This window comes from Seriola lalandi, unplaced genomic scaffold, assembly GCF_002814215.2.
Source record: "Seriola lalandi dorsalis isolate HSWRI2012SDOR001 ecotype SW California unplaced genomic scaffold, Sedor1 jcf7180002054312, whole genome shotgun sequence".
Taxonomy (NCBI): domain Eukaryota; kingdom Metazoa; phylum Chordata; class Actinopteri; order Carangiformes; family Carangidae; genus Seriola; species Seriola lalandi.
In genome coordinates this window covers 431,454-443,891 of record NW_019524865.1, presented here as the reverse complement: position 1 = coordinate 443,891, position 12,438 = coordinate 431,454, and the positions used below count along the sequence as shown (strand labels likewise).

Genomic DNA, 12,438 nt, shown 5'->3' with positions numbered 1-12,438 from the left:
CACACACACACACACACACACACACACACACACACACACACACACACACACACACACACACACACACAAGCGGGGAGGTCCTTTCCTGGCATCTCTCTAACCTCTGTCAAACAAGGACAGCGTAGGGGTGTTTACTACGCACTCAGCTGGCACAGCTCACAGAGGGCACACACACACACACACACACACAAACACACACACAAACTCACACACACACACACACACACACACACACACACACAGCTCTAATCTGAATGCTGGTGAAGCTTAGCCAGAGCTGCCAATTTAAAAGAGGATGGTGTAAAGGCAGACAAACACATACCCACAAAAACACAGGATAACTGTAAAAAACAAAGATCCGTTCATGAACATAACAAACTGCCATTGAAAAACGAAGGGTTATACATGGAAAACAATAAATACATTTGTTTTCACATTTGGAAATTTTACTTAGAATGTCTCAAGAAGCCGCCGAGAAACACGGGTGTACATGTAATTGGAAGTTATTTAGTAACCGAGAAAGTTATCCTAACGGAGATGTATCTATGTATCTAATATCAGTATCTCCAGGATACAGCAGAAAGCCTGTTGTCAGTGCTGGCATGAGATTTAAAGTGAGACTGATGAAACACACAAACAGGAGTCAGATAAGCAACAGGCAACAGGACAGAAGTCACACTCACTAATAACAACCCAAACAAACAAAAACACGGAGATCGATCGTGACAATAAATACGTTTCCTCTATTAACACCACAGGCTTGTGTGACTCAACTCCAGCCCAGAAACAAAGACTCTAACATTAATGTGAGGCTTTGAACTTTTAACCAATCGATGCTCAGTGCCACACAGTCACCCTGTCCTCAGCACGTACACACACACACACACACACACACACACACACACACACACACACACACACACACAGTAGACACAGTGACATGGGTACACTGGCTTTTTCCTGGCTCGAAACGAGGCAAAGGTGCTACCTCAACCATGACCTACTGAACCAGGATTTATTTCTTTTAAAACAGGAAAATAAACTTAGTGCACTTTGGCTCAAAGAATACATGGACTGTGGCCTCCAGTCACAAAAATACCCAGCTATCCTCACGCTAACCGTTCTTCTTCTTCTTCTTCTTCTTCTTCTGTATTCTCCAGTTCATGTGTTGCAGCGAGAAATGCAAATGCAATAAGGCATCGTGAGGGTTTTCTCTTTATGTTCTCTATTTGTTTCTGTAAGTACACATACATACTGCTGGAAGAGACGGGAGTCTGTATATTTAACATGGAGGAAGGGAAATCATTTGCACATCAGGGCAAAGCCACATTAATTGCATGAGTGTGCCGACCTCACAGTCATACCAGCACATTTCTGAAAGAGACCAAGTAATTTTCCTTCCTTTTTTTTTTTTTTTTTTTTTTACTAAAAATAATACTGATTTGAATAAACTGAAGCTGAGTGCAATATGAAGCTGCCTGCTACTTGTTGCACAAGACTGAATAAATGTAACGCCTGGATGTGAAGCGCATAATAACCTTTTGGCAATTCACAATTCAATCACAGGCTGCAGACGAACACGGACCTGCCGCTTTCGGACAACGAATGTGATGGCAGTTAATCAGAGTTAATGCGAATAATGATTTTTAATGTCAAGCGCTAATTGGCTAGCCTATCATCCTGCTGCGTTTCATCTCCGTGCCACGATGGAGTGATTCTTCCTTTACGCTTACCACCGATGCAAAAATATTTATCATTGCAGACAGGGCGGCATGTGAACAACACAGCTGCCTGTAAGATCTCTATGCAGAAAAAGACACCCTAGCTATATACACACACACACACACACACACACACACACACACACACACACACACACACACACACACTGTATAGGCAAGCAGAGCAGCTGTAACACTCAGCAGCGAGTACAGTGAGCTTCTTTTATCTCGGGAACCTGTGCACCAGCTGCGAGACACGGAGACCATTTCATACTGATAAGAGACTCTCCGTCTGTCTCTCTCCTCCGCCTTCACTCGGCTCTCATCTTTTCTCAATGAAACACAGACGTGCCAGTGTCATGTGGCTGTTTGTGGTCAACATGGATGTTATCGTTGTTATGATCCCTGCCCCTGCATCATCTCTGTTTCTCCCTCACACACACACACACTCATGCGCTGTTTGTGAATGAAATGTGGTTAAGACCATTGTGCATGTCTTTGAAGAAAGAGAGCCATTGTCAAACAGGACTTTAACCCCGCCCCCTCCCCTCCCTCTGACTTCCTTCCTTCCGTTCCTCTCTCTCTCGCTTATTCTCCTCTTGTCATCTACTGCTTGTCATGGTTATGCTGATGCTCTACTGTTGGTGTTACTTCCAAATGCACATGATTTGGGAAAAAAAAAACAACAAAACAGTGCTTCCTCAGTCTTTCACATTTAAATCAGCAATGAGAATGGCTCAATAATTGCTGGATAATGTGATAATTTGTCGTCGTGCAGATTAAAGATAGGCCTCTCTGTTAGTCGTTATGAATCGGTTGAGACAAGGTGTCATTTTGTGTTAACGTGGGCCGAGGTGATGCCTCATTCTCCTTTCACGGCACGTTCTACTTGTATTACTGTATGCATAACCAACGCGGTTATGAGCAGAGCTGTGTCAAACCGCCTTTCAATGATAAAGCAATTCTAATCTAGTTAAGATATTTTACTATAGTGTGATTAACACTGAACCGCGGTGATGATGGAAACTCCATCTGGCAGGATAAAAGCAGGATTAAAATACATTAACTATTATTTGCAGCTACTATTTGACCCAGGCCTGAGTTTACCATATGGCACAGCCGGCCTTATGCATAGCCAGTGCTCTCTGTCTTTTCTCGTGGCAAATCAGATCAGTTTACAGCCGACTACCGATTCTGTTGCTTATTGTTCTTCCTCTTTGTCTTTAAGCACCGGCCAACCTCGTACTAACCTCTCCTGGCAGTTAAAAAATGACTCAGCTTGCATTTAATGTGATTTTTTTGAGCATTCGAAAGCAATTTGAAATAATATAATCAGTGACCATTAGGTATAATTTTTATAATCAAGCATCAGTAAAACAATAACAGTAAAATAAATGACTGAAAATGAAACATTTAGTACTTAAATCAGAGTTAGGAAGGTTTTATTTTGGGTTGATGTTTTTTATGGCTTTGATTTTGATTTAAATACTGGATTTTTAGTGGGAAAAATTTTTTTTACTTTATTATCCTGCCTGGAAGCCAACATGCCAAAAATGGGAAAGCAAGACACGACAAGCTGAAGCAGACACAGCAGCACACTCATGAAACAGGCTGTTCTAACATCAGCTACAGTTAAGTCTTCTATCTGGACTGAGGGCTGCCGTCCTCTAAGTGGCTTTATGTGTAACAAGCTGGGTTGAAATTTGGCACTGGCTCAAAAAAAAAACAAAAAAAAAAACAAGTGCAAAATAAATAAATAAAAAAATAAAAGTCAACTGTATTTCATGCAGTAATGGTTGTGGTTTTCAAGCTGAGCACTGATCCTGGAGCAGCATCAGCTCTGCAGTAACTCTGACGCCTAAATGAATATTACATCAAAAGGAGATGTCAAGCAGAGGTTAAAAAAAGTCACATTTTGCCTTAATATGTGAATCCATTAGGAATCTTACCTCTGTGGCAATTTTATGACATTTGTCATTTATTTGATCCATTTTATTTACGAAGCTTAATTCTATTGCCCGTCACCAACAGCAGAAGACACGTTGTTTAGCATTGATGAGCTTCGGCGTTTCATTCCTTCCATTATCAAATACTGGCAGAAAGACAGCATGTGAATTTTAAAGAATCCGTTTCCTGTTTCAAAGAAATCATGAGTGTTGCCAGAGATAACACTGGGTCCACTTCAAGTACCATGAACTCGACTGAAGAAAACTGTCCAAGTGAAACTGCCCTGGATAAAAAAATTAAAAATAATCCAATCATCCAATCAGTCGTGGTTCTCATAACTAATTCCGTGTTCCTGAACACCGTTAATACACAGCCACGAATCCATTACAACACGGACGAGACATAAAACGGTGATGCTAAAACATTTACAGCTGAAGTTGTAATTTCCATCTGGAGCCACGAGGACTCAGCAGCAACTCAAAAGGTCAACTCACACTCTTTCATCATGCCGATGTCGATGCAGCGTTTGAGACGACAGGCCTGGCAGTGACGCCGGTTGTCCTTGGTGATGGTGCAGCTTCCGTTGAACGGACAGGTGAAGGAGGCTTTACGCTTCATGCTGCGCCTACGGAAGTTCAAGGTGAATCACTCGTTAATTCAGCATCATTTATTCGCTGGTGGTGGTTAAAACATTCACGCCGGGGACAGAAGGAGGAGATTGTCATTTAAAAAATTTTTTTAGTGCAAATATTTTAACCCCTTTCAAGATGCAATTTATGTATAAACACTTCAGTACAAAGGAAGACCAATTTATAGATATTTAACATATATATTTTACATAAACTTCTTCCAGTAACTTCAAATTAAACTCTACCTGAACTCTTTCATTCCACTCACAATAAAAATCCCCGTTTGAAAGGATGATGTCTTAATCTTCTCCCTTCGGCTGGCGGGATTAAAATTAATTACAACACTTCATCACTGAATTCTATTTGGATTCCTTAATGAAATATGCATGTGCGTTGTATACGTCTTTGTGTGTCCCGTGAGAGAGCGGAGGCACGACAGAGGGGGAGAAAGGGAAAAAAGGATTACGGACATCAGTGCATTTCTCTGAAAACATTGCATCCATGTTCATGTAGCCAGACAGAAAAACATGTAGCATGACATCAAAGACAGTGTGTACTGACATTAGACAGTCGTACATGCACACACACACACACACACACACACACACACACACACACACGCTCTTTGAACATTCATTTGCTATAGGTAATGGCAGCATGTACATGTATTCATATTTCAATTCAATTAACTTTATTTGCCCTCTAGGGGGCAATTTAAAGGACAATTAGAGTGGAAATAAAAAAATAAAAAATAAAAACACAAATACAAAGCACACACACAACACACAACCAGTGCAAGACAAAGAAAAAAAACAATGACAATAACATGAAGCAAAAACATCAGGGCAAAGAAAGAACAATCAACAATGGTGCAAAATAAAACTTGTAATATTATAATAAGAATGACAGCAACAATAGCGCGGGAGAATGACATTACATTTGATTAGAAATTTGGCTGTATGAAAGACGGTCCTCATGCAATAAAAAACTATGTGACATATCTACAGTATAGTGCGAATATGAGGTACAAGAACACGGATAGATAGTGGCAGCGGGGTCAATGGGGAAGTCACTGTATGAGTGTGTGTGTGTGAGCAACAGAGAGGATCAGTGCATGACCCAGGTCTGAGTGTGTGAGCGCGGAGATACTCAACAAAAATAACTCTGAAAAAGAAGTAGGTTCAGGCCAGTCCTGCCTGGAAGTGAAAATAAGTCTCATTTTAAAACCTAAATATAGAAAAGACCTGAACATAAAAATCTGATTTGTGACTAACAACAGGTGGAAAATCAGAGATGCACTGACTCGGCTACAGTTTGGCAGAAAAATCACTGTTAAAGTGCGTGATGCCAAGTATAGAGCAAATGCAGATACATGATGAAAAACACCTCCTCCACATGCAAAGGCTGCTAATAACACCTCACATACAACGAGGACAAACGCACGAGTTTCCTGTAGCGCCAATATATCTGACACACCAAAAAACAAAACACACACACACACACACACACACACACACACACACACACACACAGGCTCAGGGGTGACACTCACCTGAAGAACCCCTTGCAGCCCTCGCAGGTCATGGCATTGAAGTGGAAGCCGGTGGCCTTGTCGCCGCACACGCCACAGATCCGCGGGGCGTTGCGGTCGAACTCGTCCGGTCCGACCACCGACGTCGTCACCGTCATGGGCTCCATCACTGAAGAAGGAAAAAAGAGAGACGACATGAGATGCTGCCGGACTGCCTCTTCGTTTCCCGTGAAACAAAAAGTAAAAAAAAAAAAAAAAGACACAAAGAGACAAAAGTAAGAAATGTTTGTGTATATGAATTTTACCAACCTCGAACAAAAGTCAACAAAAATAATCTGTTTGCTCCCTTGCTCTTGTGTTGTGTGGGACTGTTTGAGTGTGTGCTTGACGGGGAGGTGTGTGATTTCCTCGTCTTATATAAACAGGTGTCAGGCTATTAGCATATTTAGCAAAAGCCATTGACAGCCACACTCTGCATCTCGCAGCTATTGGCTGAATGACTCGGCAGACACAGGTACACACACACACACACACACACACACACACACACACACACACACACACACACACACACAAGGAATCATGAAATTACAAATGTAATGGGAACCAGAATTAATGACAGAAAGAGGGCGATTTGCCAGCGGCTGAGAAATGACTGATACATTTAATACTGCCAAGCCGAAATATTCTCGACAGTGTTCATTTTTCCACACACATTCACACCATCTGGCCGTCTCCTATGAAATAAACAGGAGTGGAGTAACACACACAGGCGGGCCATCTGTGTGCAAACTAATCCTCATCTTTTTATGAAAGCTCCTCAGTCTGAACTAAGAAGTGAAGAATATGATATCTTATGAATATGTGTCAGCTGAACTGACCAGACTGCAGACACCCCGCGTAAGAAAATAACAGTTGTTCTAGTTGCTTAAAGTCAAGTTATTTCGATATGATGACTTATTTTATCATTATCACCATCCTCATCGTTATCTTAATTTATTATTTCTGAATGAATAAAGTTAATGACATCTCTGAAGCTGAGGGAGCAGCCAACAGGGAAACATTGAACAAAGGAGACCAGGTAATACAATACAGGATGATTCACAATGCAGACACACTGCACAATACACACTACAACCTAAGTACGTCTACATTTGTCCTAGAGTATTATATTCATTGAAACGCACATTGAACTTCAACTCCCCTAATATCATGCAGGCAACAAAAAATAAAATATGAGCGTTAGAGTAAAGATGTTTCGATGTTTTCCACAGTGTGATGCTTTTTTTCCCAGGCATTTCCAGTCTTCAATCAGATTTCAGTTCAATTTAAACTGACTGAAAACCAGGTAAACAGTGAACACCTTGTAATAATAAACCAACGTGCTCTTCTGTGTTGGCTTTCATGTCACACTAATACTTAAGTTTGAAATGTGCTAAATGGAGATTTTTCTTTTTAGTTAAATGGAAACACATTTCCGAGGGTGAAAGAAAAACTGCAGAAAATATGAAGAAAAGACCCAAAAAGCCACAAAGATGTGAAATGCAATGAAACAAAACATGGTTAATATGTTTTTAGTATTTCTATGCTCGAGAACAGAGAAGTGGACCAGAGTTGGGCCAGTTTCGAAATATTACCATAGTAAAACATCTAAAAGCAAAAATTCAAATAGGGGTCCCTGCTGCGTGGCTTCTCCAACCCGTTAACATCGGCGCCAAAATGAGAGCGAAGAGGTACGACTATCACACACAGGTGAGGTCAGCAGTGAGGCCCACGCCTTAACCAAGATAAACAAGCGGTTTATTCCCCAGTGGATGAAGTAAAACAGGACGCCATTCTGTTGTCTTACATGGACGTCATGCCAGATAAACGACAGCAAAGACCTAAAGTGGATAATCCGGCAAAACAAGGGATCTGACGGTCAAGTATTCATCCGTGTTGATGTCTCACAGTACCGCCCAACCCTAACCTGGACCGAGGAGCGCTACAGAGAAATCCCCTGTGTGACAGAGGAAGAGGTCATGTGAGGGGAAGACGACCAAACGAGGACAAAAAGAGGCGGAGGTACACGCAATGAACTTACGCACAGCAGGGAAAAGCGTCACGTGGCTACAGAATATAGCCCATGGGCAGCTGACGTGCACAGAAGTAGGACTCGGCTAATGTCAAACAAGGACAAAGAGATTCGAAGAATTGGTGCGGCAGAGCGATGGATGGTGCGACACGAATAATAAAAGAGCAGAGAGAGAGGGAGGGGGCAGGGGGGAGGGGGGGCAAGGTGAGAGCGCAAGTGAAAGATAGAGACAAACACAGTCTGAGTCCATTAGCTCTCATTAAATCCCAGCTAGCTAAAAATTTCACCACCGGTTCCTAGGAAAATAGAAAACACACACACACACACGCACACACAAAGCCAGGAGCATCTAGCTGTGGAGCATCAGTCCCATTACCCAGAACACACCACACCGGGAAAGCAGGATACGCACTAACACACACACACTTCAGTGCAGGTGGAGTATTGCTTCTACAACAAGCGGCTTGTGCGTACGTGTGGATGCTTGTGTGTGTGTGTGTTTGGGTGGGTTAGCGGTACGTTGACAGGACTGATGTCACACACACACACACACACACACACACACACACACACACACACACACACACACACACACCATTAGTCATCATGTCACAAAAACAGCTTTTTTCTTTCTCTCTGATGCAGCAGCAGGTGAATAATGAAATAGTTGGAGGGGTCAGATTGGAGAGACGTTGTGTCAAACATCTCAGCAGATCTCCAAAAACAACAGCAAAACAAGCTGCAGTTTCATTAGTGGTGTTGATTAACAACGCTGTGAGTGAGCTCCGGGTCTGTAATTAACAACTCCACTGTTATTTCTCTTTTAATCACTTCTCTGTTACTGTTTTTCCCCCCGTTACGCGTTCTCTCTTACCTGTCCCTCATTTGTAACACTGCTTAATAATTAGCATTTTTACTTATTTATAACACTCAACATGATTAATGGGTAGAGAAAAGAGGGCAGACTTTCTAGCGGGCCAGACTGACGGGTAATTATATCTCTCCGTTTTTCTCATGCATACACTTTTACTACTTTTTTTTTTTTCTACAGCTTCTTAGATCAACTTCAAGCAATTGATGAACATCTACAACATCGCCGCCGTCATCTGTTCTGTATTATCTGTTATTATAACTGATCCATGTCACACAACTTTTAATACGTTTTTTTTTTTTGTTTTTATCCTAATGCCAATACACTATGAGAAATAAGTAGATCAGTTGAGATTAGATTAAAACATGCCTGTTTATTTGTATGAGCTGCAGGAGAGCCGGTGTCACTGGACAAAATAGAGCTCAGTTGTGGATAATGGATTCTTCATGGATTCACGGACACTGGAGAACTGATTTATTAAACATGTTACCCGGCTAAGGTCACATCATCTCTTGTGCATGAGGGACACAACAAAACACAGAGCTGATTATGACTGTAGTGTGATCCCCCATGACAAAATTAACAGCACAGTCATTAACAGTTAAACAGCAATACCAAATAATATTCAACATTGTTCGTTTATACACGCCAGCTTCTAACTATAGAAAATCTATTTTTCTAATTACTTAATCATGCAAAACTTTTTAACATCTAGTTCTACTTTTTAATTGACAAAATGAATTAAAAATCATTTTATTGTGAAAAAATAGTTGCATCTTTAAACAGCTCCTCATCGAAGGTAAATATTTAAATCGTATTTTTCATTTTTATAGCGCTACCTGAACTGTCATATAAGGGGATATCTGAAGAGTCAGGGCATAGAATAAATTAATATTTCTATGTGCTGCTGCAGTGATTAGTTGATAAATTGATTAGTGGATCAACAACAGATTTATAACAAACTACGTTGATCATTTATTTAAGCAAAGAATCCAAACACTCTGTTGTTGAACTTTTAAAAATACTCCTTGCCCTGTATTCAGTAGCACTAACTTTAGATGTGTTTAGGTCTGTACCGGACTCAACCTTGTGCAAGGACCATTGTGAATGAACTGTTTGAAAGCTCCAAGTCTCCTGTTTCTATCTGTGCAAAGCATTTAAGGATTCTCATATTACTGCAACAGCTGTTGACACAGAATTGGTTCAGACTTGTGGCTATGGCTCCAAAAGTGTTTTCCACCCAAAAAGCACTACTGCTGGCCTTATATTCCCTCTTTATGCCAAAATAAAAGTATCAGTCTCTCTTCTACTCATTCAGACTCTCTGGCTGTAAAATTTAAAGAGTTACCTTTCAAAAAAGGAGACCGGTGTCGAAGATCACTACTTTTTTCTTTTTTTTTTTTTTGGGTTCATTATTTTCAGGTCTGTGTCTGGTATCAGGTTGTGCTTCTCAAATGTGAAAATGTGCTGCTTTTATTGCAGTAAGTTGGAATAACTTTGGATTTTTTGGGGGGCTGCTGTACGCACAAAAATAAATAAGACATTTACTGACATCACCTACGGCTCTAGGAAATGGTGAATGTTTATGATGAAAATACCAAACCAACTTATAATGAAAATAACCTTGCAGTTGCAGACTTAGTCCCTACATGAGCACAAAAGTATCTCTATAGTGTGTTACTAAGTCACTACAGAAGAACTCCTCCGGGTCAGGATTAGCTGCTGACTGTCCCAGAACGGCCTGTTTACAATGTACAAGTGGAACCGTGTTGTTTTGTAGTAGAAAGCCCTCCCCCGTTCACCTTGTATCCCCTGTGACAGCCTTGTGACTCCTGCCACTCACCGTACCTATAGTCCTTGCTGCTGTTGACACAATAAAAAAAATAAAAAAATTTCAATGCTATGTCAATAGTGTTGCAAAATACTGAACGCTGACTTTTGCAAACTTTCAGTTTTTGCCAAGTTTGACTGAATGCAATCCGCGAGATGAATTCCTACCTCAAAGTGGAGGCCCGCGGGGGAGAGCACTCGCAGACTGCTATGAATAAGTAAAACAGAAAACGCTTAAATACACAAATTCTGCATCTTAACTGTGCACCACAACATTTGGAATCAAGTAAGTGAAAACATAACAAAAGCAACAAACAGTCCTCCTCATTCCAGATGCATCAGTGTTTTTCTTGTTAACCACTCCACTGCAATAGTGTCCATTTAAACTGTGAAACACAAGCACATTTTTCTGGTAGCATCCCATCCTAAATCTCTCCGTTTTCATCCCTCTCTTTCTCCCTTTTCTATTTACTTTTTGTCTCTCCCTCCCTTTTCACTCATCACTCTCTCCCTCTCTCTCTCCTCTCATCCTCAGCTGTAAACACATTTGCCCATGTTGCTCCTGAGAGCTATGCAAAGTCGGCTACAAGTGACATCTAATGTCAACAGATGAAACATTTAGTGCGAGGGATAATCACGCTGGATTACAGCCGAGCCGCTCTGTCTGTTTTTTCGCTGATGCTGATGTAATTTTCCTCTCGGCGGCCGCGGCGGCGAGCGGAGCAGCCGAGTGCCATCTAGTCGCGTTATAATTCATAAACCCCCCTCATAGTATGTAAACACTAGGTCCCACGAGGCCGGCCATTAGGACCCCATCACCATGCAGCACTGTGAAAGAAACATTCACTGAATGATTCGGCATTCCTTACCGAGCCGCTACAGAGCGCAGTTTGTGTTATTTCGACAAGGACTGACCCAAATATTTAATTCACAAAATGCATCAAAATACGGCCGAGCCCTTTTAAAAGCAGCGACGCCGCTCGAGCTCTCAGACATAATATCGGCCATTTTAGGAGGCGGCTGTGACGGTCAACAGAACGCTCGCTGCAGCGCACGTGTTAAGGTCACTGAAGAGGGGCTTGTTGTGCATAGTGAAAACATGTTTGTGGGTATTCTAGGGTCTTCTGTGAATTATAAAATGGATTATATACTCAGAAACTGACATATAAATGTAGAGTTGTACTTCCCCACTGCTAACATTAGTGCCTAAGAAATGTTCATAGTATTAATACCAATATCTGTCGTATCGATGACCAGTTAACACTCCCTGCTGCTCATGAAGACACTGTGGAAACTGTTGTGCCTCCATCGACCTGCGTGTAGCTCTCTCGTGACTTTCTGTCTGCTTTCCTTTCCTCTTTCCCCTCCAGCCCCCTCTGTGCCCCTCGGAGGCCAGTCAAAGTGTTGTTCTGTGTTTGTCTCCATGCTTCCTATCATAAATCTGATGTTCCACTTTGCAGAAACCCGTGCAGCCTACGAGTTGCTGAACCTACAAAGACCACCGGCGGGAGAGAAGGGGAGAGAAGGTTGCATGCTGAACGATGACGTTTAGCATGTGCAATAAACTTTAAGACAGGCTTGGACTGTCAAGCTTGTGTGTGTGTGTGTGTGTGTGTGTGTGTGAGACTGTTTCCATTACATGGAGCATGAGGTGGACTTATCAATGTATTGATTAACCTGTGCCGGTGCCATCGAATATCATCACCATGATTGAGCATTTTGTCACTACAACACTGAGACTGAGCATGGTGATTGATAACGATCCGCTGGCCTTTTGCCTGTTTGTATGTGCGGTTTGCACCGTGAGAGAAAACACTTTCGAAACCACCCCCCAC

The 12,438-nt window shown here is 41.7% G+C and overlaps 1 protein-coding gene across 2 annotated transcripts in view; it reads right to left on the bottom strand.

Moving 5' to 3' along the window:
• The window catches only part of LOC111655257 (vitamin D3 receptor A), a 65,334-nt gene that overhangs the window by 12,947 nt on the left and 39,949 nt on the right, over positions 1-12,438 (bottom strand). For both annotated transcript variants that reach the window (XM_023406586.2, XM_087174080.1), the window contains 2 exons: positions 5,850-5,997; positions 4,163-4,293 (listed from right to left, as the gene is read on the bottom strand). In XM_023406586.2, coding sequence (XP_023262354.1) covers positions 4,163-4,293; positions 5,850-5,995 — 277 coding nt within the window. In that variant the 5' untranslated portion in view covers positions 5,996-5,997. The remainder of the gene's footprint in view (positions 1-4,162; positions 4,294-5,849; positions 5,998-12,438) is intronic.